Source organism: Carcharhinus amblyrhynchos, chromosome 1, assembly GCF_965287045.1.
Source record: "Carcharhinus amblyrhynchos chromosome 1, sCarAmb.v2.hapA, whole genome shotgun sequence".
Taxonomy (NCBI): Eukaryota; Metazoa; Chordata; class Chondrichthyes; order Carcharhiniformes; family Carcharhinidae; genus Carcharhinus; species Carcharhinus amblyrhynchos.
Genome location: NC_137324.1, coordinates 85,848,012 through 85,875,923, shown reverse-complemented (window position 1 = coordinate 85,875,923; position 27,912 = coordinate 85,848,012). Strand labels below are relative to the sequence as shown.

The 27,912-nt window shown below is 40.2% G+C and overlaps 1 protein-coding gene across 1 annotated transcript; it reads left to right on the top strand.

Annotated features, from left to right (window-relative positions):
- Window positions 1-2,245: 2,245 nt before the first annotated feature.
- Window positions 2,246-27,912, top strand: tmem33 (transmembrane protein 33). The gene is made up of 8 exons (XM_080188175.1): window positions 2,246-2,361; window positions 4,517-4,570; window positions 16,517-16,611; window positions 19,630-19,817; window positions 20,485-20,552; window positions 22,029-22,162; window positions 22,340-22,423; window positions 26,762-27,912. Exons 2-8 carry the CDS (start codon window positions 4,529-4,531, stop codon window positions 26,889-26,891), a joined length of 741 nt encoding a protein of 246 aa, XP_080044301.1. The 5' UTR covers window positions 2,246-2,361; window positions 4,517-4,528; the 3' UTR covers window positions 26,892-27,912.

The window sequence follows — 27,912 nt, the reverse complement described above, 5'->3', positions numbered from 1 at the left end:
CCTCTCCCCATAACCCTTAATCCCCTCGCTTATCAAAAACCCATCAACCCGCGTCTTAAAAATATTTAGCGAGGCAGCCTCCACCACCTCAACGGGCAGAGAATTCCAGAGATTCACCACCCTTTGAGTGAAGAAGTTCCTCCTCAACTCCGTTCTAAACCGCCCCCCCTTTATCTTGAGGCTGTGCCCCCTAGTCCTACTGTCCTTTGAGCGGGAAGAGTCTCTCCACCTCTATCCTATCCATCCCATTCATCATCTTATACGTCTCAATGAGATCTCCCCTCATTCTTCTAAACTCTAACGAGTACAAGCCTAGTTTATCCAGCCTCTCCTCATAGCTCAACCCCCTCAACTCTGGCATCAGCCTAGTAAACCTCCTCTGCACTCCCTCCAAGGCCAAAATATCCTTGCATAAGTACGGCGCCCAAAACTGCACACACTACTCCAGCTGCGGTCTCACCAATGCCCTATACAGCCGCAGCAAGACCTCCCTACTTTTATATTCAATCCCCCTCACTGTGAAGGCTAGCATCCCATTTGCCTTCCTGACCACCTGCTGTACCTGCAAGCTGGGTTTTTGCGACTCATGCACAAGGACCCTGAGGTCCCTCTGCACTGTCTGTGGTTGGTGCAGTCTTGATGGGCTGAATGACCTCCTGCTCTGTCAGGATTCTATGAATTTCTGATGGCTGAATGGTTGACAACCAGATTTAAGCTAATTGGTAAAGGAGCTGGTGGTGACATAAGAAAAAAAATGTTTCTGCAATGTTTGGATAGTAGATACAAATTCAACGGTGACCTTCAAATTGAAAATGGATTAATATTGTAGAAATATGGGGGAAGTGTTTCCAACAAGATTGCTCTTTTAAAGACTCAGCAGAGGTTGCACAGGCAGAATAACCTTACAACATTCATTTGTATCCCACTTCAAATACCATACTTCTTAAAACGAGGATCTTGTAAGTGGCACAATGACTGCTGCCTCACAACGTCAGGGAACCGGGTTCAATTCTGACTTCAGGTAACTGTGTGTAGTTTGTACGTTCTCACTGTGTCTGGATGGGTTTCCTCCCACAGTCCAAAGATGTGCAGGTCAGGTGGATTGGCCGTGCTAAATTGCCATTTAACGTTAAATAGAAACATAGAAGATAGGAGCAGGAGGCCATTTGGCCCTTTGAGCCTGCTCTGCCATTCATTACAATCATGGCTGATCATCCAACTCGATAATCTAATGCTGCTTTTCCCCCACAACCTTTGAACCCATTTGCCCCAAGTGCTATATCTAGCCGCCTCTTGAATACATTCAATGCTTTGACATCAACTACTTCCTGTGATAATGAATTCCACTCCTGTAGTAATTTCCACAGGAATTAGGGGGACTAGCTGGGGTAAATGCATGGGATTACAGGAATAAGGCCTATCTGGGATTGTGTTCGGTGCAGATTTGACGGGCTGAATTGCCTCCCTCTGCACTGTAGAATTCTTTGATTCTAATATGTTGGAAATGCCTGGGTGGGATTGTTATCAGTACCGGCTCTATAGGTCCACTGGCCTCCTCCTATACGCACAGTAAGAAGTCTCACAACACCAGGTTAAAATCCAACAGGTTTATTTGGTAGCAAATGCCACTAGCTTTTGGGGCTCTACCCCTTCGTTAGGTGAGTGGGGAGTTCTGTTCACAGGGCATATAAAGACACACCTTCAGTTTACAGAATACTGATAAGAATGTGAGTCTTTACAGGTAATCAAGCCTTAAAGGTGCAATGTGAGTGGAAATAACATTAAACACAGCTTAAAGAGATGTGTATTGTCTCCAGACAGGACAGTAAGTGAAATGTTACAAGTCGAGGCAAGTCATGACTTATGCTTAATGCTCTCTCCACTCACACGGTCCGCACCTTTTAAGATTTTACAGCTAAAAAATCTGAAGCTGTAAAGACTCACATTCTAAACAGTATTTTGTAAACTAAGTATGTGTCTTTATATGCCCTGTTTGTGACCAGAACTCACCTAGAGAAGGGGGAGAGGCCCGCAAGCTACTGGCGTTTGCTACCAAATAAACCTGTTGGACTTTACCCCGGTGTTGTGAGACTTTCCACCGCAGACAAGACACTATCTCCTTCTCTATGTTGTGACTCTCCGAACTTGCTGCCCCACGTGCTGTGACTCAACTCTGCGCAACATCAGCAACCTCCTCCGAGGAAACCACTGCGGCTGCGCACAGCAGCGCCGGAAGCGATTGAGCGGCGTTCGGATTGTTTCCAGTTGAAGCGGAGCCGGAGTTGAGGTTGGGAGTGAGAGTCCCTGACAGCGCCGGCAGCGGGTCCGTCCCCTATCCTCACCGAGTGTGCGGTTGACCAGGTGGGAAGACCGGGCAGGGGACCGGGGGAGTGCCGCTGGGAACATTATCCAGTTGCGGCGATGGAGAGGAGCTGCTGGCAGGGGGGGAGGGAGGAGTGTCGGGGCAGCGCCATCTTCAGACTGGGGACAGGGTGCGGCAGTGAGCCAGGCCTCACCGCTTACCGGGAGGGTGGAACTAACCCCCGGGCTGGCACGTTACAGCCCGAGACACCGGGCTACAGGCCTCGGCTGTTTGATTGTCTGTGTGGAGGGGAGGAAAGTAATTACAGCCCCAGAGATTTCTGCCAGTAAGGTCTGGAAATGTTAAAACTCAGCGATTGACAAGTCTGCCCCACCTGGACGGGCTGCCCAAACTGGAACCCAGCCTAACCTCATTTTAACGTCTTAGTGTGACTTGATGAGGTGAAAATTTGGGAATCAGTCTGGGGATGGGAGAGAGGAGAAGGAATTAGATGTACCCATCTGCACTTCCACCTGTCACCTGCTCCCCCCAACCAGGAGATTGGAAATGGGATAGTTGTCATGCTGTAATTTGTTTGGAATATTCAGTTGTCATCTTGTAATCTGTTTGTCAACCATGAAGGAACAAAACAAAAATCATAAAAACGCCACAGTGCAGAAGGAGGCCATTTAGACCTCCAAGTGTGCACCGACAGCAAACCAACTAGGCCTTGTGCCTGTAATCTGATATATTTACTCCTCTAATCCCTCTATCCGACAAGCATCTTTCATTCTTGAATTGCATTCGCTGCTGCTTCATTACTGCTGGGCATCAATCCTATATTTCAAACAAGGTTCCACGAAGGTACTCTTCAACCCAACATGTAGCTATTTACCATTTATATAGATGATTTGGAGGAGGGAACCGAGTGTAGGGTGTCGAAATTTGCTGATGACACCAAGATTGGGGGAAAGGCAAATTGTGCGGAGGGTGTGGAGAGTCTGCAGAAGGATCTAGATAGGCTGGGCGAATGGGCCAGGAAATGGCAAATGGAATTTAATGTTGGCAAGTGTGAGGTGGTCCACTTTGGTAGGAAGAATGGTAGGAAGGACTATTACTTACGTGGCGAAAAACTGCAGCAGGCGACGGTGCAGAGGGACCTCGGGGTCCTTGTGCATGAGTCGCAAAAACCCAGCTTGCAGGTGCAGCAGGTGGTCAGGAAGGCGAATGGGATGCTGGCCTTCATAGCGAGGGGGATTGAATATAAAAGTAGGGAGGTCTTGCTGCAGCTGTACAGGGCATTGGTGAGGCCACAGCTGGAGTACTGTGTGCAGTTTTGGGCGCCCCACCTGCGCAAGGATATTTTGGCCTTGGAGGGAGTGCAGAGGAGGTTTACTAGGCTGATAGCGGAGTTGAGGGGGTTGAGCTATGAGGAGAGGCTGAATAAACTAGGCTTGTACTCGTTAGAGTTTAGAAGAATGAGGGGAGATCTCATTGAGACGTATAAGATGATGAATGGGATGGATAGGATAGAGGTGGAGAGACTCTTCCCACTCAGAAAGGACAGTAGGACTAGGGGGCACAGCCTCAAGATAAAGGGGAGGCGGTTTAGAACGGAGTTGAGGAGGAACTTCTTCCCTCAAAGGGTGGTGAATCTCTGGAATTCTCTGCCCGTTGAAGTGGTGGAGGCTGCCTCGCTAAATATTTTTAAGAAGCGGGTTGATGGGTTCTTGATAAGAGAGGGGATTAAGGGTTATGGGGAGAGGGCGGGAAAGTGGAACTGAGCCACGACAGATCAGCCATGATCTTATTGAATGGCGGGGCAGGCTCGAAGGGCTAGATGGCCTACTCCTGCTCCTATTTCTTATGTTGTTATATAATGTATGGGGAGAAGGGATTATAGGAGAATCAGCTTATACAATTGAGGTGATACTGGCACTGTAATATGTACAGTGAATGCCTAATTTAAAATTACAATTTAATTTTAACACCAAACTATCATTTTGATATTTACAAATTTCCCTGAAATTCATACGTAAACTATCCATTTCAAAGGACCATTTACATGAAGCTTTTCGTTGAAGCAGAAGAGCTGTAACAGTTGTGTAGGAATTTGGTGCTGGCATCACCCCATAGATTATAATTAGATGAATGGTCAGTGAATGCATTTTTAAAAATTTGTTTTATTTAATTAAAATTTTGTTTTTCTTTCAGCATTATTCAGATATGGCAGATGCAACTAGAAATGGCCCTCCGGGTGGTATCTTGGTGAGTATAGCAGAATACTTTGTCGTAGTTCATGATCAATTACTGTCACAACCGTTAATTTGTCTACTCTTTTGATCTTGTGTCTCCTGTAGTTCTTTTTGAGCAAACTGCACTGCTATCTGTTGAGATTTGTCTTTAAGGACAAATGCAGACCATTTGACTTTTCACACATCATGTTCAGAATATGCTAAAGTAGTAGTACTGGTTCTGGACTTGCATTCAGTGACTTGGATTACTGATCCCAAAACATAAGTTTAAATCTTTTCTTGCCCTGTTCTTAAATTTGAGAATTTAACTTCAGTTTTAAAACAAAATTTGGATATTGAAACACCAGGATCAATAAAAGTACAGTAGAGCAGCTGTCAGATTGTAGTAAAAAAGTAACTTTTTCACTAATGCCTTCTCCTCTGGCTCAATTCCCTTCCCTTTCAAATCTGCCGTGTTATTTCGCTCTTCAAAAAAAACCATTAGCGCCCTGTCCTTGCAAACTACCACCCTGTCTTCAGCCTTCCTTTTCTCTCCAAAGTGCTTGAACGTATTGTTGCCTTCTAAATTTGTGCCTATCTTTTTAGTAATTCATGTTTGTCACCCACTAAGGTACAAAACAAAAAGCAGCTTTCGTTCTTGAATTGTGAACAATTCTACTACTTTACCACTGGGCATCAATCGTTTTACATTTCAAACAAGGTTCTGCAATTGTAAATACTCTTCAACCTAACATAGTGCATAGGAAGATGAGATTACAGGAAGATCTGCTTATACAATTGAGACACTGGCATTGGTGGTTTTGTAATAGGAATGTGATGTATAAGTTTCTGAGTCTTCCACACAAAATTGTCACAATCACAATTGCAAATGTCATCCTATGTGACAAAGGCAAGTTATCTCTCACCCTTCTTGATCCTAGTTCCATTTTTGTTTATAATTGTGACCGGAAAATTGCCATCAGCAGTTTCTCTTCCCATTTCTGCATAGTTAGTTTCCTCCAATTAAGTATCAAGAAGACTAAAGCCATTGTCTTCTGTCCCAGCCATAAATTCTGCTCTTTGCCAGCAATTCCATCCCTCTACCTAGCAACTGCATAAGGCTGAAATTGATTATTTGCAATCTCGGTGTCAGATTTGACAATGAGATCAATTTTCAACCACATAGCTACCTATTGTGAAGTTGAGTAGAGTAATTGTAGATTAAGAAGTATAATGTTAGAATTTGGTGTTTGTAAAATTATAAAAAATTGTAAAATGCTAAGATGTGAAAGCACTGCATGGTCTCTTTAAAAGGTGGCGCTTTTTTTACGTTTAGAGAGTTTAAAAAGATGTAGGTGAAATGAGATCCCAGACTGATACATTTGTATCGAAGAGCCAAGCAGCAATGTTGCCAAGACAACAAACAAGATTTTAAACTTTTCGAAGCAGTTTAAATCAGGAACTTGGATACCAGCAACCTATTAGATTTGAATGTGATGGTTTTGGCAACTTGGGACCAATCCTATTGTAGGGGATGTCGATACGCCATCACAGGTATAAACAAAGAGGGCTGTGGGAAAATAAGCAGAGAAAGCAACAGCCTCATCTATGTCTTAAGACAAAGCCTCATCTCAATAGTGAAGGTATCAAAGGAGACAGAAGTTCCAGACTGAAGAATCAGCAGAGAAAGCCCAGAATATTCTGGAAGACTCCAAACCTCGTAATTTAGACAGTGACTAAAATTCTTTTTTTTTGTTAATAAGTGGGAATTGTATTTATCTATGAACAGTATTCCATTGGAATCACGTTTTATTCAGTTTGTTAATAGTTTAGTTAACTTGTTCACTGTTACTTAAATTGTTACTTGACTTTACAGAGTGTGCCAGGTAGTTATTTTGATTTAACCACTAAAATTGCTGAAGAGCAGATTGTAACACTTCATAATCACTTTTACAGATTGAGGTGAGGCATTTCTTTGAGTGGTTAGGTGTTAGTTCTCAGAGAGAGATCCATCTCTGCTTCATAACACTAACCATCAAGAAGATTGCCTGTGTACACCTTTGTGATATTGCTGGTCTTCACCCTTGCATCAGATCTTATGAAGTTCTCATTCATGCCTTTGTTAATTCCAGTTTTGACTTTTCCAATGCAGTTCAGACCAGCTCCTTGTACTCTACCCTCCATAAACTCGATGATCTAAAACTCCATCTGTGTCCCAACTCCGACAAATGCCTTCACCCAAAACCACTGACTTAACATTGGCCGCTGGTTAAACAACATCTCAGTTTTAAAATTCCGGTCATTGTTTTCCAATTCCTCCAAGGCCTGGTCCCTTCCTACCTTTATATTGCTCTCCAGCCTTAAAACCCTCCAAGATATCTGATCTTTAATTTTGTTTCTTAAAGATCCTTGGTTTTTAGCACTCCACCATTGCTGGTGTGCCTTTAGCTGCTTAGGTCCTAAGCTCTGAAATTCCCTTCCTACATCCCTTTGCCTCGCTACCTTTGCCTTCCTTTTTTAAGGTGATGCTTAAAATTTAGTTCTAACCAAGTTTTTGGTCATCTGACCTAATATTTTCTATTGTGGCTCAGTGTCAAATTTTTGTTTATAATGTCTTAAAATACAGAACATTTTATGATGTCAAATATACTATGTAAAGACAAGTTGCTGTTTAGGGAAGAATATCTTTACCCGGTCTTGTTTATGTTTTACGAGTTCAAATTGATATCTACTCTCTGAAATGCCTAGTAAGTCAGTTGTATAAAGCCAGGACAATTGAGGATGGGCACTAAATTTGGGCATTGCATAAACACCCAGGTCCGAGAAGCATTTTTTTGGAAATCTCTAGTTCTAATAAATTATACATTATTTCTTAATTTTACAGTTTTATCTGTTTCCTGAAGATTGAGCTGCAGAATCTAGCTAACTTTATATTTTATACTCCCCAGAGGTATCCATTTGAGCTTTACAGAAAGAAAAGATGATTGACATTCTTAAAAGTTAATTGTGTTCCTGCCCCACCACGTCTCCTATTTTGTCTCCGCACAGTGCTCAGTTGAACTGGGTTTTTGGAATAGACAAATTTTAGTTTTTAACATATATTGCCTGTATAGGTGTTCCTACTCTGCATGTTGTTGCATGGCAGAGACATCAAACCACATTCAGTGCATGTATGTTATTGCAATGTATGTTTTGAAGTTCCTAGGTTACTAGAAGCCCATAGTACCAATATTTAAATGTCACTGTTGAAGGAACTGATAATATAGTCATTGTTTTCTTTCATTTGCAGCTTGTCTTTTTAATGGGATTATTGGCGCCCTTACTACTTTAATCAAAAATAGACGTGACCAAGCTATTTAGTAGGTTGTTGGAAATATTTAAGGGAATCCATTGAAAATCCTACTCTTGGATTGGATCTTTGGTCAATTTTCCCTGTATGTTTCTGGCCCATGAGTTTGGAAGTGTGTTCAGTTTTTATTTTCCACTGTTGCCTGGTTATCATCACAGAATCTATTAGAGTTTTTAAGTTTTACTTCCTCTGCTGATTGTTTAATTTTTAAGTCCCTAAATTTCACAGCTTCAGCTACTTCCACATCCTTTTACCCCTCCCTTTTTTCATAATCCTGTCCAGGGATCCACTTCCCCTCATAGATACCCCATATGTTTCCTCTAGCGATCTAACATGAGTGGTTGTCTTAATACTACACTGCGTAACAACATTCTCTTTCTCTTTCTTCCCCCCCCAGCCCCCCGCCCACATATACTTCTAAATCACACATCCAACTTGGCTACTTGCAGAGCTCTTAAGTCAGTTTTAACTAAGTGTTGGAAGAGAAGCAAGTCACTACCTTGAAAATAATACTTCCACTCCTCTCTAAATCCGACCAGATTGAGGGATGAAAGGTTTCTCTGCCTGTTGGCCTTCTCATCCACAAAAGGCTTGAGCATTCTTTCTCCAGTTTCTGGTACTCATGAGCCTACAACACTGAAATATCTCTAATTGAGCATTCATTAGCAAGATGATTTAAAGAGGTCACAGGTTGGCTGGTTATGGAAATAGAACAAACATGGTGTAATATAAAGTCGGGGCTAAATTTTGTTACTCAAACAAATGTTGAGGTAGATTATCTTATTCTCCATTACCGCAGCTGGCAGTAAATGAAATGGGAAGAATTCAATCCCGCAGCATTATCATCCCTCACCTTGAGTTTATTTCTGAAGAAGGTTTAACGGATATATGTTTTTTCACTTGCAGAAATTTGTCTTTAATCTCACATGTTTATTATGCAATTAACCTGGTGTAGTTCAAAACAATTATTTAACTGCTTTTTCCCTAAACTGAAAATGAAGGAGAGCAAGCAGCAACACAGGTATGAAAATGCCATCTCCTGCAAGTTTCCGTCTTGTTGCACGCCGTCATTACTTGGAATCGTATCGCCATTCCGTTACTGTTGCTGGTCAAAAATATGGAACTTCCTTTTTGACAGCACTGTAGACCTACCTACACCACTTGTGCAGTAGTGGTTCAAAACAATGGCTCAAAGACACCCTCTCAAAAGCAATTAGGGATGAGCGTTAAATGCTGACCTTGGCAACAATACTCACAGCCCAAGAAGGAATTTTTAAAAAGCCTTCAGTGTCTGCTGTACTGCAGTCTTGAACCATAAGATGCTGGCCTTTATAGCGAGAGGGATAGAATATAAAAGCAGGGAGGTCTTGCTGCAACTGTACAGGGCACTGGTGAGGCTGCAGCTGGAGTACTGTGTGCAGTTTTGGTCGCCGCACTTGCGCAAGGATATTTTGGCCTTGGAGGGAGTGCAGAGGAGGTTCACTAGGCTGATACCGGAGATGAGGGGGTTAGACTATGAAGAGAGACTAAATAGACTGGATCCGTACTCGTTGGAGTTTAGAAGGATGAGGGGGGATCTTATAGAGACGTATAAGATAATGAAAGGGATGGATAGGGTAGAGGTAGAGAGATTCTTCCCACTCAGAAAGGACAGCAGGACTAGAGGGCACAGCCTCAAGATTAGGGGGGGGGGGGCAGTTTAGAACGGAATTGAGGAGGAACTTCTTCACTCAAAGGGTGGTGAATCTCTGGAATTCTCTGCCCGTTGAAGTGGTGGCTACCTCGCTAAATATATTTAAGACACGGGTAGATAGGTTTTTGACAGACAAGGGAATTAAGGGTTATGGGGAGAAAGCGGGAAAGTGGAACTGAGCCACTTCAGATCAGCCATGATCTTATTGAATGGCGGGGCAGGATCGAAGGGCTAGCTGGCCTACTCCTGCTCCTATTTCTTATGTTCTTAAGATGAAATTTAAACTCTTCAGGATTTAATAAAGTGATAGTTTATTTTCATGTTATCTGAAAAATTGCCATGCAAAGCCTCCAAATGCACCATCTCCAATAGATTAATTTGGATGGGCAATAAATGCTTGTCTTGTCAGCAGTATATACATTTGAAGAATGTATTTGGTTACTATGTTGTCACATTTTCTTTGTACATAAATTAGAAAAGCTGATGCTTACCTGACATTGTCGGGGAGAGAGGGAGACAGCGTGGTTTCTGATTGCTTTAAAGCCACAACAGTGATACTCCCATTATTAATTAGTTTCACCTTCCTCCCACTTGCAGCCCATAATATTCCAGGTTGTTTAAATTTGGGTGCAGTACAGCATGTTAGGGGACCCTGTTGCTCATGATGCTTTAAGTTGCATAATCAAAGCTTCCCAAAGGGGAGAGACTTTCCCCAAAGAATCCATTATTGTGTTGTTGGCTATTACTTTTACCCAGTTTAGTTTCCATCACCTTTTGTTTATTTGATATCGAAAATGCTGCATAGGTCGTAACATTTAATTTGAAAATATATTGATAAAACCTGACAGGAGTTTCCAAAGAAAAACCTCATTTAAACAATGTAATTTTACCTGTGATATCTGTCATGGCTGTAAATCAGGCAATGATTGGATTTTAATGTTAAAAGTTCTATCATGTAAGATCAAAGCTCAGGGCTATAATTCTTAATATAGCTTCAAAAGCCAGCATCTGTGTGCAACCCCTTTCCAATTTCACTGGGTGGCAGAGCAACAAATGCAGTTTATATGTATGCAGTAAGAAAATATCCGAAGGCACTTCACTAAGGCAAAATAAAAATAAATGTTGAGCCAAAGGAAGAGATAGTCGGAATAGTAACTAAAAAGTCTGAATGAGAGGCGGATTTTGAGATGGGTTTTAAAGAGGTTTTTCAAGAAAGAGAGGCTCTGGTGCATAGGGAGGAAATTCTAGTCATAGTTATAGAGCTTTACATCATGGAAACAGGCCCTTCAGCCCAACTTGTTCATGCCATCCAACTTTTACCATTAAGCTCTATGCCCATGTAACTGTCTAAATCTTTTTTAAAAGACAATTGTACCTGCCTCTACTACTTTCTCTGGTGGCTCATTCCAGTCACAAGGATTATAAAGGAATCAATTGATGAGAAAACATCAGATGGCGGCGTAAGAGATCAAGATGCGGTTTGACGATGAGTGTTATATTGTCACTATAGTGATTTGGGTGGCACATGTGGCAAGAAATATAGCCAGGTGGAGTGTTTTCATTACGGGGCAAGATGTTGTCACCTGTGACCCAAATTTTCGTCAGATCACAATATTGATGTGGTTATCCAAAATGAGGTTATAAGTAACAGTGTTTCTAGTCTTCCTCATTCCTGTCCTATCCCAGAGTCTACTGTTTTTCTTCACCTAGACCATAAGACATAGGAGTAGAATTAGGTCACTCGACCCATTGAGTCTGCTCTGCCATTCATTCGTGGCTAATATTTTTCTCATCCCCATCCTCCTGCTTTTCCCCATAATCCTTGATCCCCTTATTAATCAAGAACCTATCCATCTCTGTCTTAAAGACATTCAATGACCTGGCCTCGACAGCCTTCTGCAGCAAAGAGTTCTAGTTCCACAGATTCACCACTCTAAGAATATAAGAACATAAGAAATAGGAGCAGGATTAGGCCTTTGAGCCTGCCCTGCCATTCAATAAGATCATGGCTGATCTGAAGTGGATCAGTTCCACTTTCCCACTTTCTCCCCATAACCATTAATTCCCCTGGCTCTAGCTGAAGAAATTTCTCTTCACCTCTGTTTTAAAGGATCATCCCTTTAGCCTGAGGTTGTGCCCTCTGGTTCTAGTTTTTCCTACTGGTGGAAACATCCTCCACATCCATTCTATCCAGGCCTCGCAGTATCTTGTAATTTTCAATAAGATCCCCCCTCATCCTTCTAAACTCCAATGAGTACAGACCCAGAGTCCTCAACCATTCCTCCTGAGTTTATTTAATTATTAGTTCATCATCAAATTTCTTCTGCAAGTCTATCCATAACTTCCTTCATTGCCCCAATTTATTTGACGTATTTCAACCTATTTTCTTTAATTTCTCTCAATTTATGAATCTGAGCTTACTTGTTGCTAAAATTTGCGTGAGATAAGGCAACAGCATATGTCACTACATTTAATAAGTATTTCACCTAAATTCCCACTCCAGCCAAAAAGTCAACTCTCAGAATTTCAGTGAAACAGTAAGGCAATAAGTCTGATTTTATTGAATTGATTTCACTCTATTCCCTATCTGATTCTCTTTTCTAATTCCCATCACGTTAAACCCATATTTAAATTTACTTATTGATAGGAAAAAACTTCAGCAATTCATTGCTTTGGAGATTTGATTTCTGCTTCTCTTTTAGCTTATTACATTGCTACAAGTCAACATTTATTTAACTAATTCATTTATTCAAGCACTTCATTTGTTCAGTTCATTACTAATTATATCTAATTCCTCACCCAAAAGTCTAATGACTGTGTAATCTCATAATGTTCCTAACCCATATGCAGATTAATCAATTTAAACCAATACAGTCTGAACTACCTGTGTACAATGCCACAGGCATCTTTAATGCACATTACACAAAAAATCTCCATAGGATATGTGGTTCTTATAAGATCTGCATTTACTGTAATACTTTCCTAGTTGCAGTTTGTTCATAATACCCTTATGGTTAGAAAATGAAGAATCCTCAAACTCAATTGTGAACAGACTAGAGGTGATCTACCTTACATAATTCCAAGTACCCACCTTGGCACACAGTTGGGAACATGTCTGGAAACCAGTCAGCTTTCAGAGCACTGAAGATTTATCTGAATGAAGGACCTTTATCGACCTGATTGAATTATTGAGAATCCAAATCACACACTGGCGTCCACATGTATTATAACCGTGATATGAAGTTGTCAACATTGGACTGGGGTAGGCACAATAAGTAGTCTCACAACAGCAGGTTAAAGACCAACAGGTTTATTTGGTAGCTAAACATTTGGAGTGCTGCCCCTTCATCATCTGAGTGCCTCCTGATGAAGGAGTGCCTCTTTCAGGCACTCACCTGATGAAGGGGCAGTGTTCCAAAAGCTAGTGCTACCAAATAAACCTGTTGGACTTTAACCTAGTGTTCTGGGACTACTTACTATATACTATAACTGCATCCTTAAAATTCTGAGCAAGAGGGGATCTGTAACTGGGTTATGATCACAGTTGGCTGTCTGTTTTCTGTAGGAAATATATACTGCTTGTTAAGAATAAGTTGAGTCTTTTGTAGTTTCACAAAACAATCTCTTCACGGAATTGTTCTGTGCTCTGAAATTGAAATCATCCACTGGCATTTTACTGATATCCATTTCCCCTTTGGACATTTTTTTGGTTCATTCAATTATTTTTGTCCTTTCTAATTGTGGGTGGTTGTTTGAACAATTATGTATCATTCACTTTGTTTCTCAGACTGGTAAAAGATGGGTAGTAGTGCTCTAGAAGCATTAGAGCTGGGACGACTTCACTATTTGCGTAAGATTTAGACTTGGGAATCAGGAAATTTAAAAATTTGCAGATGGTGGATGCAGTTAATATGGGGAACAGTGACAAAATAAAGAAATACATTAATAAACTTGCAGAATGGGTGTGTGATTGGCAAATATAATTCAATATAGATAATTGTGAGATACATTTTATTAGGCAAAATAAGGAGGCTACATATTCATTGGGAAATGTTTCTAAAAAGGATAGGCATCTAGGTGCTCAAATCAAAAAAAGTAACAGTGCTGATTAATAAGGCTATTAAAATAGCAAAAACGCACTGTGGTTCATATCTACATGGGCAGAATTAAAAGCAGGAAAGTTAAGTTAAACTTGTTTAGAACCTGGTTATACCACACACACTACTGTGAACAGTCCTGGTCCTCAAATGATAAAAATATATGGAGACAGGTGCAGAAATATTCATTCAGATGATAGAACTGTGAACTATTACCTGTCAGGAACAATTGAAGTGGTTGGGACTCCTTCCGCTAGAAGGTAGAGGGCTTCAGGGTGACATAAAAGGAGTTTAAAATTATGAAAGCCTATGATCTTCTAAATATTGAAAAATTGTTTCCACTTGTATCAGGACCAGAACTATTGACCTTAAATTTAACATTGTAACTAATCAATCCAATAGGAATTTGGATTGAATAGAAAGTGGAACTTGCACAGATGCAGTTGAGGCAACTGGCATAGTTGTATTTAGAGGAAGGCTAGATTAACACATTCAAGAAAAATAAATATAAGGATACGTTGATGGAGTTGAATAAAGAAGGATGATAAGAGGCTCATGTGAATATAAACACCAGCATGAGTTTGTTTCATAAATACTATGCAATGCCTCTGTACTTGATCTGTAATGCTTACAAAGTATTCCTTAGCATTTGGTATTATTAGACTATTTACCTTCCCATTTATAGGCATGCGTCCTTTTTTTTATCTTTTTCAGCTTGTCACATTTACCTTCCTTCTGATACTTTTGTGAAACACTTAAGATTACAACTGGAAGTGAGGTTTTATTAAACTTCAAATAAGTACATTAAACAAAATAAGTTATTGTACTCAAAATAATGTCATTAAAGGTCATTAGCAATCCTAATATATAGCACAGGACAAATCATTACTGGAATGATTATGGTACAGGAAATGACCATTTAGTTCATAGTCTATGCTGGCTCTCTGTAGAGCCATTTTAGTCAGTTCCATTCTACTGTTGGAATTTCTGTTTAAAGGATACTTTGCAATTATAACCAAACTCAAAGGAAGCTTTTAGAAAATTTGAAATTTCATCAGATCAACATCCTGGGGATAAACATTGAGCAGAATTTGAACTGGACCAGCCGTATAAATATAGTACTATGAGAGGATGTCAGAGGCTGGGAATTCTACAATGAATAAATCGTCTCCTGACTCCCCAAAGTGTCTCCACCATCTACAAAACACAAGGCAGCAGTGTGATGGAATACTCTGCTCCTGCCTGGAAGAGTGCAGCTCCAGAAACACTAAAACTTGACATCATCCAGACATAAATAGGGTACAAAACACTTGTTAGGCCAGGCCACAGTTTGAGTACTGCAGTTCTGGTAGCCAGCTATAGGAAGGATGTGATTGTGATCATGTGCAAAAGAGATTCACCAGGATTTGGCCTGGGCTTGAGCATTTAAGCAACGAAGAGAGGCTGGTTTGCAGGAGTTGTTTTCCTTGGAGCAGAGAAGGCTGAGGGGGTATCTGATCACGGTGCACAAAATTATGAGAGACATCAGGTAGATAGGAAGGAACCTTTCCCCTTAGTGGAGTCAATAGAGGAAAAATGTTTTCACCCAGTGGGGGTGGGAATCTGGAACCCCTAGTAGAAGCGGGAACCCTCAAATCATTTAGGAAAGTATTTACATGAGCATTTGAAATATCATAGCAAAACGTCTATGATCCAAGTACTGGAAAGAAGGACTAGAATAAATAGGTGCTTTATGGCTGGTGCAGACACAATGAACAGAAGAGTTAAGTACTACCAGACCAGGGTCTCAATATATATAGTAGGCAATGAAAATGCTGCATTTCTCATAAATAAACTACATTCTACCGGAATTTAACCGTTCTTGGGTTTATCTTATTTTAATCTTTTTGTATGTTAGAATTGGAATGGTAGAAAATCCCAATTGTGTCCAACGCAAACATGGCAAAAGCTGAAGCCGCACAGCTCTACAGTCATTGGCAGGGACAGCTGTCAACATATCCTCAAAGCTACACCAGCTGCTGAGGGTAGGGGGAATAATCTTAAAGCCATCTGGGGTGATGCCAAGTGCATTCCTTGCACAAAGAACAGTGAAAATCTGGAATTCTGTAGGGACTCAGTTCCAGTTATCTGTCAGCCATACTATGCAGAAATCCACTTCCTTCCAGTTATAAGTAAGAGATCAACGTTGGACAACAAGTTACATAAAAGAGCAGGAGAGAGAAAATCGAGAATGAGTAGTTCTCGAAACAACTATTGCAAAGCCCTCAGCTTCTTTCATCCAAAAGCATGCTCCCAGTTCCCAGTTCCCAGTTCCCAAACCCAGGCTTTTTCTTTCTTGGGCTCCTGTGGCAACACTGTTTAAAACCTCCCAGCAGGCCACAGCACATTTGCAAGCTTAGCAGTTGGGAGCCAGTGGATTATTGTATGGACCAGTTCTAATGAAATATAAACCATTTGTTGCTGTTACAGATGCTGTTGGACTTGTTCAATTTATTTTACGTTTTGGGTTTGCAATGTTTGATTATACATTATGAAGAAAACCACTGCTAATTTCTAGGAACTTTTAAGTTACAAGTTTACTCAATACTCCTATTGATCTATAAATAATTTGCAGGTGAATGTCTAGTACTTGAAGTAAATCGACATTTGTGATCTTGGCAGAAGTGCAGACTTCTCTAACATTGCCTGTAGCTTCTCTTGACCTGATTAGACATATCTCACCTAATGCAAGGATCCTTTTCAGAAGGAAACGATTGTTGTGTAAACATTCATCAGTAAGCTTTTGGCACTGAGTATTTTATTGAAGATAGTCCATAATTAGTTTATGAATCTGTGTTTCAGCAATTCATGATGGCGAACAAACTGGAAGCTGCCATGTGGCTTTCTCGGCTCTTCACAGTGTACTGTTCCATTCTCTTTATCTTTCCTTTCATGGGGTAAGTGTTGTTACATTTTGGACCCGTATTAACACAGGAGGCTTCTTTAAAAAATAGAAATACTATGATGTGTCATTAAGTTTGTATGTTGATGCATTTTATATTAGTATATTTTGGAATTGTGGTGTTTTTGATAGATCAGAATTGTTACGCCGCAGAAGGAGGCCATTCAGCTTCTTATGTTTACACCGGCTCTCCAAATGAACGTTGATTTTTGTGCCATTCCTCAGGTTTTCCTCTATACTCTTGTTTACTATTCAAATAATGATGGAATGCCTTCTTGAATGCCTCGATTGAGTCTGCCTCCACCTCACTTCCAGATTATACATTCCTGATCTGAAGCACTTCTTTTGTGAAAATGTTATTTCTCACATTATATTTGTTTCTTCTGCAAATCGCTTTAATGCTGTGCGTTCTCATTCATGATCCGGTTACAAGTGGAAACAGTTTCTCCCTATGTATGCTGAGCAGCCCCCTCATTTGTTTTAATACCTCTATCAAATATCTTCCTAGTCTCCTTCTGGGAGAACATTCCCAACCTCTGCAATCTACCCTCATAATCAAAGTTTCTCATCCCTGGAACCATTCTTGTAAACCTCTTCTGCATTCTCTCCAATGCATTCACATCCTTCCGATACTGTGCCACCCAAAACTATGTGCACTGCTCCAGCTGAAGTCTTGTACAAGTTCAGCATAACCACCTTGCTTTTGTACTCTATCCCCTTAATAATAAAGCCCAGTATACTACATGCTTTAAATGATTACTCTTTTTACCGGTCCTGTGTGGCACTGTGCCCAAAATAAAATTGGATGTTTGAAATTAAAGAATTGGGCACTCTAAATTAATCTACAATCAGATCCAACACATAGCCAGCAGAAAATCGGACCTGGCCAAAGTTCAAATATACAGAACTCAGGCTGCTGGGGCCTGGCTGGGTCCAGGTGGATTAATAACCATCAAGTGATCATTGTTCTTATTTGATATGCAAGGGCCTATTGTCCGCAGCCTAAATGGGGCAGACTCCAGGCGCCCGGGGCAGGCTCAGGTGTTTTGCCAACAGGTCATCAGCTAGACCATTGGGTGCTGAGACCCGCATCCCAAGACCCCATTGGCAGAAGGCTAAGGGCAGGTGGAAAAAAGCACGAGGCCACAGGGGAATAAAACAGACATTCCGGATATCTTGGGAGCGAAGTCTCAAGACGGGAGACAACCCAGACCAGAGGCAAGGAAGAAACGGCCAGTGAGAATCACCTTCATAAAGATGAGCCAGAGGGACAGGATTGGAATGAGGCACTCAACTGAGTGTTAAAATGGATGGTGTGGGCTTGTAGGGCTGAAGGGCCTGTTTCCTGTGCTATGTTGTTCTTTGTTGGAAGATTCATAGCTCATGGAGTAAAACGGATAATAGCAATATGGATACAATACTGGCAGTGTAATAATAAGAAAATAATGGTCAGTGGATATTTTTTGGGCTGAGGAAGGTTTGTTTATTTTTCTTCCCTGTGGTCAGTATTGGGATCTTTGTTTTTCCTGATATATATCAGATATATATATACATCTAGATCTTGGTATGCAGGGAACAATTTCAAAGTTTGTGAATAACACAAAACTTGTAAATACTGTGAAGAGGTGTAGAACTTTATGGAGATGGAGTGGCAGGTGAAGTTCAATATGGAGAAATGTGAGGTGATGCTTTTTAGTAGAAAGAACAAGACAATAGAAAATAAGGGGTAATGTTCTTAAGAGGACAATTATTTAAATGGTGAAAAATTACAACATATTACTGTGCAGAGGGACCTGGGGGTCCTTGTGCATGAATCACAAAAACTCTGTTTGCAGGTGCAGCAGGTGATCAAGAAGGCAAATGGAATGTTGGCCTTTATCGCGAGGGGGATGGAGTATAAAAGCTGGGAGGTCTTGCTGCAATTGTACAATTGTACAAGGTACTGGTGAGGCCGCAATTAGAGTACTGTGTGCAATTTTGCTCCCCTAATTTGCAAAAGGGTATATTGGCTTTGGAGGGGGTGCAGAGAAGGTTCACCAGGTTGATTCCAGAGATGAGTGGGTTAGCTTATGAGGAGAGATTGAGTAGATTGGGCCTGTACTCATTGGAGTTTAGAAGGCTGAGGGGACATCTTATAGAGACATATAAGATAATGAAGGGGCTAGACAGGGTAGAAGCAGAGAGATTATTTCCACTTAGAAAGGAAACAAAAACTAGGGGGCACAGCCTCAAAATAAGGAGGAGTCAATTTAAAACAGATGAGGAGGAACTTCTTCTCCCACAGAGTAGTGAATCTTTGGAATTCTCTGCCCATTGAAGCAATGGAGGCTACCTCGTTAAATGTATTTAAGTCACAGGTAGATAGAGTTTTGACCAAGAAGGGAATTAAGAGTTGTGGGGAGCAGGCGGGTAAGTGGAACTGAACCACTATCAGGTCAGCCATGACCTTACTGAATGGCAGGGCAGGTTCGAGGGGCTAGATAGCCTACTCCTCCTATTTCTTATGTTCTTATGAGCTTACAGGAGCAGAGGGATCTGGGTATACATGTGCATAAACCTTTGAAGGTAGCAGGCATTGTATCTGTCCAATTCAGATACTTCAACCAGCTTCTTAGTCAAAGTTTTACCCAGATGTCTTGTGAGAAGAACAAAGTACGGACACGGTTATAAACCAACAAACTGTATTAAATAGTTAACTTGTAAAGTACCCACTATGTATACAAGAAAACACCCAAAATTCGGCTACGTTGCTGTCAGAGGCCCAGCAATTTCATCTCTTGTCTCCCTGAGCAGCCTAGGATAAATGCCATCGGGCCCTGGAGGTTTTTGGCAGGTTCAGAATCCAATGAAGACATACAATAATTAACACTCAATCCATAGATCTGTACTGTGTATTGATTGCTTGTATAAGTGATACTGCCTCCAAGAATTGGAAAATGAAGTAAAAAAAATTGAATTTTTCAAAAAATGATGTGAAATATATTTATTAAAATCTGATCCTTTGTTTTTACAGGTTATATGAGGCTGCCAACTTTTACCAACGTGCCCTGTTGGCAAATGCCCTTACCAGTGCACTTCGATTACACCAACGCTTACCTCACTTTCAGTTGAGTCGTGCTTTTTTGAGTCAGGCTCTGTTAGAGGACAGCTGTCACTATCTCCTTTTCTCATTGATTTTTGTCAACTCTTATCCTGTTACAAGTATCCTTTAAATGTTGGCTGCATCTTAATGTAGTTAAGATGTTTAGATGTAGTGATCAGGGCACCCTTTAAAGATGGTGTCTTAATCTCAGTGCAGTCGGTCTTGCCAGCTTTGAGGCCCTGCCTCGCTAGCATGACAGCATAAACCATGTCCACTTTATTTTCCAGACTAAGAGGCTCAAAAATCTGGAGAGAATACTGGTGAGTGGTGTTGGAGAGCTTCATTAGAACTGACATTTTGCCAAATTCTGGTAAGGCCCCCTCACCCCTCGTCCTGATTATCAGAATGCACTTGTCGAACTTTCAGTTTCTATTGGTGCATATTGAGAAATCCTGCAGACTTCATACTAGCTCAAATCAACAATATGAAAAACGTATTGCCAATCATTCATTCATTTAATTAGTTTTCAATCTTGTGTGGAAAATGGGTTGCTGTATTCATCAATATAACTGTGTTTCTGAAGTAATTCTTTAGCTTTAAAATGCTTTGGGGTTGCTGAGGAGGTAAGAAGTACTATAAAGTGCAACTCAATTCAGCTTCATAATGAAGTCCCTGACTACAGTATTTCCAGATTCATGGTAATTTCTAACTCAAGTCCGATAATATATTTTACTTTGTAGTTTTATTACTATAGTGAATGGTATCTTCCTTAATTATCTACTTTAGTGAGTATTTTTCCAGTTTTCCTGTTTTCTCTGCTGCATGCGACGAACTACACAAAGAAAATATTTGATGTAAGTATTGGTGTTTTTGAATGATGTCCTGTCCTGTGTGTTAGTGGTCAAAGTTTATCACTTTATTGAAACATAACATGTCTTTTTAATCTTAAATTGACAAAGTTGAAACACTACGTTTAAAATTACTATGGCACTTTTATCAGAGATGAAAGTGAATGTGGATGTGATCCATAATATCATTTCGTGAATCGTTTGCCACCAGCCATAATATGTGGCAGGCTTACATTTGTTTATAGGAGACTCATGTTACAGAATCTACTAACCAAGGATGAAACATGGTTTCTTTACTATACTATAGAATTTTGGTGCTAACTGTTGAATAGAATAGTAAGCAAACTGTTGTGTAGTATGTGCAAAATATATTATTAAATTACCTTTCCAGCTGATTTTGATAGAGGTAAAAATATGGGTAATATCACTTCCACAGTGCAAAGATCCAGGTTCACATTTGGATGTCCATAATATGAAACATGTATTATGCAGCATTATTTCTCCTGTAAGCATTGTACTGAACTAAACAAGTTTGTTTTATTTTGCATTTGTGACTCAGTTCACGTGTTAAATGTACTGCTAACTGTTCTTATACTGCCCATAGTGCTAGTGCAGTGATCATTCACTTGGGGTGGCTCTGTGGCATGGTGTTAGCATGGCTGCAACACCAAAGACTAGGGTTCAGTTCTGGGCTCAGGTCACTGTGTGGAATTTGCACGTTCTCCCTGTTTGAGTGGGTTTCCTCCAGGTACTCTGGTTTCCTCCCATAGTCTGAAAGACATGCTTGTTAGGTGCATTGACCATATTAAATTCACCCTTGGTGTACCTGAACAGGTGCTGGAGTTTGGTGACGAGGGGATTTTCACAGTAACTTCATTGTAGTTAGTGTTAATGTAAGCTTACTTGTGGCACTGGTAAATAAACTTTAAACTTACTGTCAGAGGGATTGGCTGGGTAAATATGTGGGGTTATGAATAAATTTGCCCTTTATTTGAAATTATCTTTTTTATGGGACTGACTGATGCCACTGCTTGCAAGAGATATCAAAAGAAGACCCAAATTTATAACTAAAACAGAGAAAGCTGGAAATTCTCACGTGGTGCAGCACCCGAGGAGATAGTAAACTGAACATTTCAGATCAATTATCTTTCATCTCACCTGAAATATTCACTTTGTTTCTGTCTCTTCAATTACTGCCAGACCTGCTGACTATTCCGAGCATTTTCTGTTTATACTTCAGATTTCCAGTATCCACAGTTTTTGGCCTTTGTCCCAAAATTATAAGGGTTGATTATTGGATTTTAAGAGAAATTACCCTCAGAGATCTGACTGTCAGCAGCCTTGCAGTTTTCGTAACTTTTGAGTAGAGTTGGGACAGTTATTTCATGTTGCATAAATCAGTATTCAAGTTTCCAGTTACAGCCAACATTCAGCTGGAAGGGCAGTCAGTATTTTTTCATTGCCGTCTTTCTTTCCTTTCAGATCCTGGGCCCAGCCAGTTTGACTTTTCTGAGATCCATTTTGGATAAAATTTCAGCCAATCAGCAGAACATTTTGAAGTTTATTGCCTGCAATGAAATTTTTCTGATGCCAGCTACAGTCTTTATGCTTTTAAGGTAGTATATCTTCAGTAGACCCATGAACCTTTGGCTCCACAAATGAAAATTAAATTAAAAGTACATTTGATGTTTAAACAATCTTAACTATTTGCACATATGTTTAATAGTTTGGAAGCAAGTAATTGAGAGGGATGAAGTACTGTGTAATAATTTTGTATTCTTTCACTTTAAAAGTGGGAATGGAAGCTTGCTGCAGCCTTTCATCTACTACCGATTTCTTGCACTCCGTTACTCCTCTCACAGAAATCCCTACTGCCGGTAAGTATTTTCAGTTTTACAGATTTGTTGGCTAAAGGTCTTACAGGTATTAAATCTAAACTGAAATCAATCTTGGTGGACTGTAAAATATTTAAACATAAAAATTGTGATTTTTTTTTCCCAGTGCAGGTGTTTGTTTTGGTCCAATAGCAGAAATAGTTATTTGCATGTATACAAAACATGCCCCAAATGGTTAAAAATTCACTGTATAACTGCTTCCTTATCCTAATCCAAAAGTGCCAACTCCAACATGGTTAGAAACTCCAGCTTTATAGAAATAACAATATTGCTGTTGACTGGTTTTCTATAGAAATCAGTACTAGATGCTTGCTTTTCATGATACGTATCAATGGTTAACTATTGAGGGAATGATTAAAAAGTTTTTAGAGATGATTTATGGCCATGTAGTTAATAATGAGGAAGGACGGTGTAGACTGTAGGAATATATAGACAGGTCAGGTGGACAGAAAAATAGCAAATAGTAAAAGTGATTCAGACGTAAGAGTGCTACTAACTGAACTCACCTGACAGTGATGATTTTTGTCAACATTCTTTCCTGGATTTAGAAGGGCAGGATTCTCAGGTGGGAAATTCAGGTGAATCATTACATCAGAATGTGACAATCACGCAGTTGGTTGGGACTTGTACACCAAAGGAATGAGAGAGTAAGCTTGCAGACAGCATAATAACTGACTGCAAAATCTTCTATAGTTATGTGAAGAGAAAAAGACTGGTGAAGACAAATGTAGGTCCCGTAGTGTAGTTGGAATCGGTGAATTCATAATGGGCAATAAGAGATGGTAGACCGGCTGAACAAATACTTTAGATCTGCCTTCACTAAGGAGCACACAAATAACGTTCCAGAAAACCAGGAGGTAAAGGGAAGGAAATTCATATTGGTCAGGAAATTGTACTGGGGAAATTGCTGGGATTAAAACTTGAAAAATCCCCAGGACCTGACACCCTGCACCCCAGAATACTTAAGGAAGTGGTCCAAGAAATAGTGGACACATGGTGATTATTTTCCAGCATTCTATAGACTCAGGAAGAGTTCCAATGGATTGGAGGGTAGCTAATGTGACCCCCACTTTTTAAAAAAAGAGGGAAGAGAAAACAGAGTTAAAAATAGTCAGTCTGATATTTGATGGTGGGGAAAATGCTGGAGTTGATTATTAAGGATTTAATAACTGAACATTTGGAAAGCGGTGACAGGACTAGTCCAAGTCAGCATGGATTCACTAAAGAAAAATCGGCAAATGTTCTGGAATTTTTTTGAGAATGTGACCAATAGAGTAGAGTGAGCAAAATTAAAGCTCATGGTACTGGGTTTATATATTGACGTGGATGGAGAACTGGTTGGCAAACAGAAGCAGAGTGTGGGAATAAAAGGATCCTTTTCAGAGTGGCAGGTAGTGACCAGTGGGGTACCACAGGGTCACTGCTGGGACCTCAGCTATTCACAATATACATTAATGGTTTGGGTGAAGGAATTGAATGCAATATCTCCAAATTTACAAACAGTGTTAAGCTGGGTGGCAGTGTGTGTTGTGAAGAGATGCTAAGAGGCTGCAGGGTGACTTGGACAGGCTGAATGGACAAATGTAATATAATATGGATAAGTATGAGGCATCCGCTTTGGTGGCAAAAAACAGGAAGATTATTATCTGAATGATGGCCGTTTAGGAAAAGGGGAAACACAATTTGAAAGTTAAAGTTTATTTACTAGTCACAAGTAAGGCTGATGTTAACACTGCAATGAAGTTACTGTGATATTCCCCTAGTAGCCACTGTCCGGCACCTGTTTGGGTCATTGCACCTAATCAGACCTGGGCATCATGGTAGAACAGTCACTGAAGGCTGCCGTGCAGGTATAGCAGACGGTAAGGAAAGCTAATGGCATGCTGGTCTTCATAGAGATGTCTTGCTGCAGTTATATAGAGCCTTGGTGAGGCCACACCTTGAGTACTGTGTACAGTTTTGGTCTCTAGTCCAAAGGAAGGACATTCTTGCTATTGAGGGAGTCCAGTGAAGGTTCACCAGACTAATTCCTGGAATGACAGGACTGACATATGAATGAATTCTGGATCAACTGGGCTTGTACTCACTGGAATTTAGAAGAATGAGAGGGGATGTTATAGAAATATATAAAATCCTGATGGGACTGGACAGGCTAAATATTGGAAGAATACTCCCAATGTTTGGGAAGTGGGGAAGTGCAGAACTGGGGGTCACAGTGTAAGAATAAGGGGCAAGTCATTCAGGACTGAGGAGAAGAAGAACTTCACTCAGAATTGCGAACCTGTAGAATTCCCGGGTGCAGAAAGCTGTTGGGGCCGGTTTTTCAAGATGGTGCCAGAGCGAGGCGACTTCTTGCAAGCTGGCCCAGCATACCTTCTAATTCTATCGTCTACTCTCATTTTATGCTTCCAAAACTTCATTTTAACTCTTAAACTCTCTAACAATGCTCCTTCTCTACACCCTAGCTAAGACGGCAACACTATAATTCTGCACCCTCCCCTTTCCTTCTCTATGGAGGGTATGCTTTGTATAGTGCACAAGAAACAATACTTTTTACTGTATCCCAATACATGTGACAATAAATCAAATCAAAAGTTTGTTAGATATGTTCAAGAAGGAGCTGGACATGGCCCTTTGACTAAAGGGATCAAGGGGTATGGAGTGAAAGTGAGAGTTGGATACTGAGTGCGTGATCAGCTATGGTCATACTGAATGGTGGTGCAGGCTCAAAGGGTCGAATGGCCTACTCCTGCACCTTTGTTTTGTTTCTAATACTACATATCCACAGGTCCCCACACCTAAAGGCATTGGGACAGGTAGGTAAGGTGTTAAGGCATACAAGATACTTTTCATTTATTAGCTGAGGCATAGAATGTGAAAGCAGGTTATATTAGACTGTCTAAAACATTAATTAGGCTACAGCTAGCGTAGTGTGTACAGTTCTGGTCACTGCATTACAAGAAAGGGATGATCACACTAGGGAGGGTACAGATGAGATTTTGGCAAATTTTGAAAGGACTGGAGATTTTTGGGTCCAAGAATAGGCTGGGGTTGTGTCCTTTAGAACAGAGGAGGCCAAAACAAGAATGAATTGGTGTATATAAAATTGAGAGTGCTAGAAAAAGTAGGTGGGAAGGACAGTATTGCATTGAGTGCAATATTTAAGGTAATGGTGGAAGGATGAGAAGGGGTAGTTTTTTTTAATGTAGAGGGAGGACAATATCTAGAACTAACTGCTTGTAAAAGTAGTATAACAGAAATCCGGTGGACCAAGGACTGGAAAGTGAAAGTGGTTGAGGTACTCATTGTCAGCCATTGTGGACATGAAGCATAGATAAGTCTCTTTATTTCTGTAATTTTTTATTATCTCCATGAGCAATGATTATTTGTTTAAGGCTAATATTTGAAATTTGAGTGTTGCATCCATTTCATAATTGAGGATTAATATGAGTTTTGTTATTTAATATTTATTAGATAGTTAGTGCCTTGCCACTCCTGTTCTGTCATTAGTTGCTTTAAAATAGAAAACTTGTTTTACTTTTCTGTAACGTGATTGAATAAAAGGTTTCTATCGCCTTATTTCCTCTCACTGATGTTTATTGTCTCCTGATGTTTATTGCTGCCAATTGGATGTTCCAGTCCTGCTGATGCTGAAACCCTGCCATGGGTTCCCCAGCAATGGTAGGGGAAGCATATGATAGGAGACTCTGACAGCGATGAGACCAGAAAATCCCACATCAGCAAATCGTGGGCTGCCTCTGTCACTGTGAAACACTTGGTGGGGGAGGCATGGAAAATCCTATCCAATATGTTTTTTTATTTGCTATGAGAATTAAACAAATATTCTAGCAGAGGAGTAACAGTTAAAGTTAGAAGAAAGCTATTATCTGACATTTTTCTAACCCTGTGTAGGGGTGGCATGGTGGCACAGTGGTTGGCACAGCTGCCTCGCAGCGCCAGTGACCCAGGTCCAATTCTTGGCTTGTGTCACTGTCTGTGAGAAGTTTGCACATTCTCTCTGTATCTGTGTGGGTTTCCTCCAGGTGCTCCGGTTTCCTCCCACAGTCCAAAGATGTGCGGCTTAAGCGGATTGGCCATGCTAAATTGCCCCTTAGTGTCAGGCGGACAAACAGGATAAATATATGGGGATAGAGTCTGGATTGTGGTCATTGCAGACTCAGTGGGCTGAATGGCCTCCTTCTGTACTGTAGGATTCTATGATTCTTTGTTAGTAATTGAATTTTGTTGCTAATTAGAGAACTTGAATAATCCTGACTCCTTTCTAAGATGTTACTAACTCAATTGTGTTTTCATATGCAGAAATCTCTTTTCGGAGCTGAAAATGCTATTACAGCACTTCGTTATGAAACCTGCCTGCCCTGGAATTTTGCGAAACATGTGTCTTAACTGTATTTCTTTTATAAGCCGATTGGCTCCCACTGCAAATTGAAATGAGCTGGAAACAATAAATCCTCAATGAAAGATGAATAAATATTCCGAGCAAGTGGTATCCGTGTTAGTTGCTGTCAATCCCAGATATATTCCAAAAGCCTCTGTATTTTTGTAAGACCCCTTTCATATGAGATTTTATCTTGTAAACTGAAACAAAACTGAAATTCAGTTTTAAAGGATTTCAGTTAAATTACTTGACTGGAATAGTTACTTAATATATTAAACAGCTAAAATGTTAGTATTGGCTTTTTAAAAAAGACTGATTTAATTAGGTATTGATGATCAAATCAAAATTTTAGTTTGTCAACACGAGGAAGGGAAGATGTCGTCAAAGATCTTGTTATGCACTTGTTGGATGTTCATGATCTTCTATTTTGATATCTGTACCCAAACTCGAGTCTACTTGAGTGTCCTCAGGTACTGTTATCTGCCTGATAGGGACTGAATAGGGACTATCCAATTCTCTGGGTTACAGATCAAAGACTGTGTGCAGCCTGAAGTGCTATATGTAGAATTAAGCACTGGTAAACTGACATTGGATGCATTGTTGCACTGTACTTGAACGTCTATTTGCCAGTCAAGCAGAATACCCAATAGATAGTTTATCAGAATGAGGTTTGGATAGTATGAATTTAGAGTTGGATTATGATAATATTCTGAAGTAAATATTACTAGAGTATGAACTAAATTTGTGCTGGGGGTCTTTGCAGAATAAAATGTGTAATATAAACTGGGCATTGAACATTCCAGGTGTATTCTGAAATGTGTTCAGCAAAGTGTTTCACATTATCTTCCTAAAAAGATCTGATGTTGATTTATGGCAAATTTTCAATATTTGAATGTATGGATATCATCTTTAATGCATGTAACTTTGTCCCGGTGATTACACTGAAATAATTCCTTTGTAGTTGCAAATTTTTCATCTTTCCTGTGAGAACCTGTTATTGGTACAGAATGTTCACAATAATGAAATTCAAGCTAAATTAGCTAGTAAATTTAAAAAGAAACTTTTTGTAAAA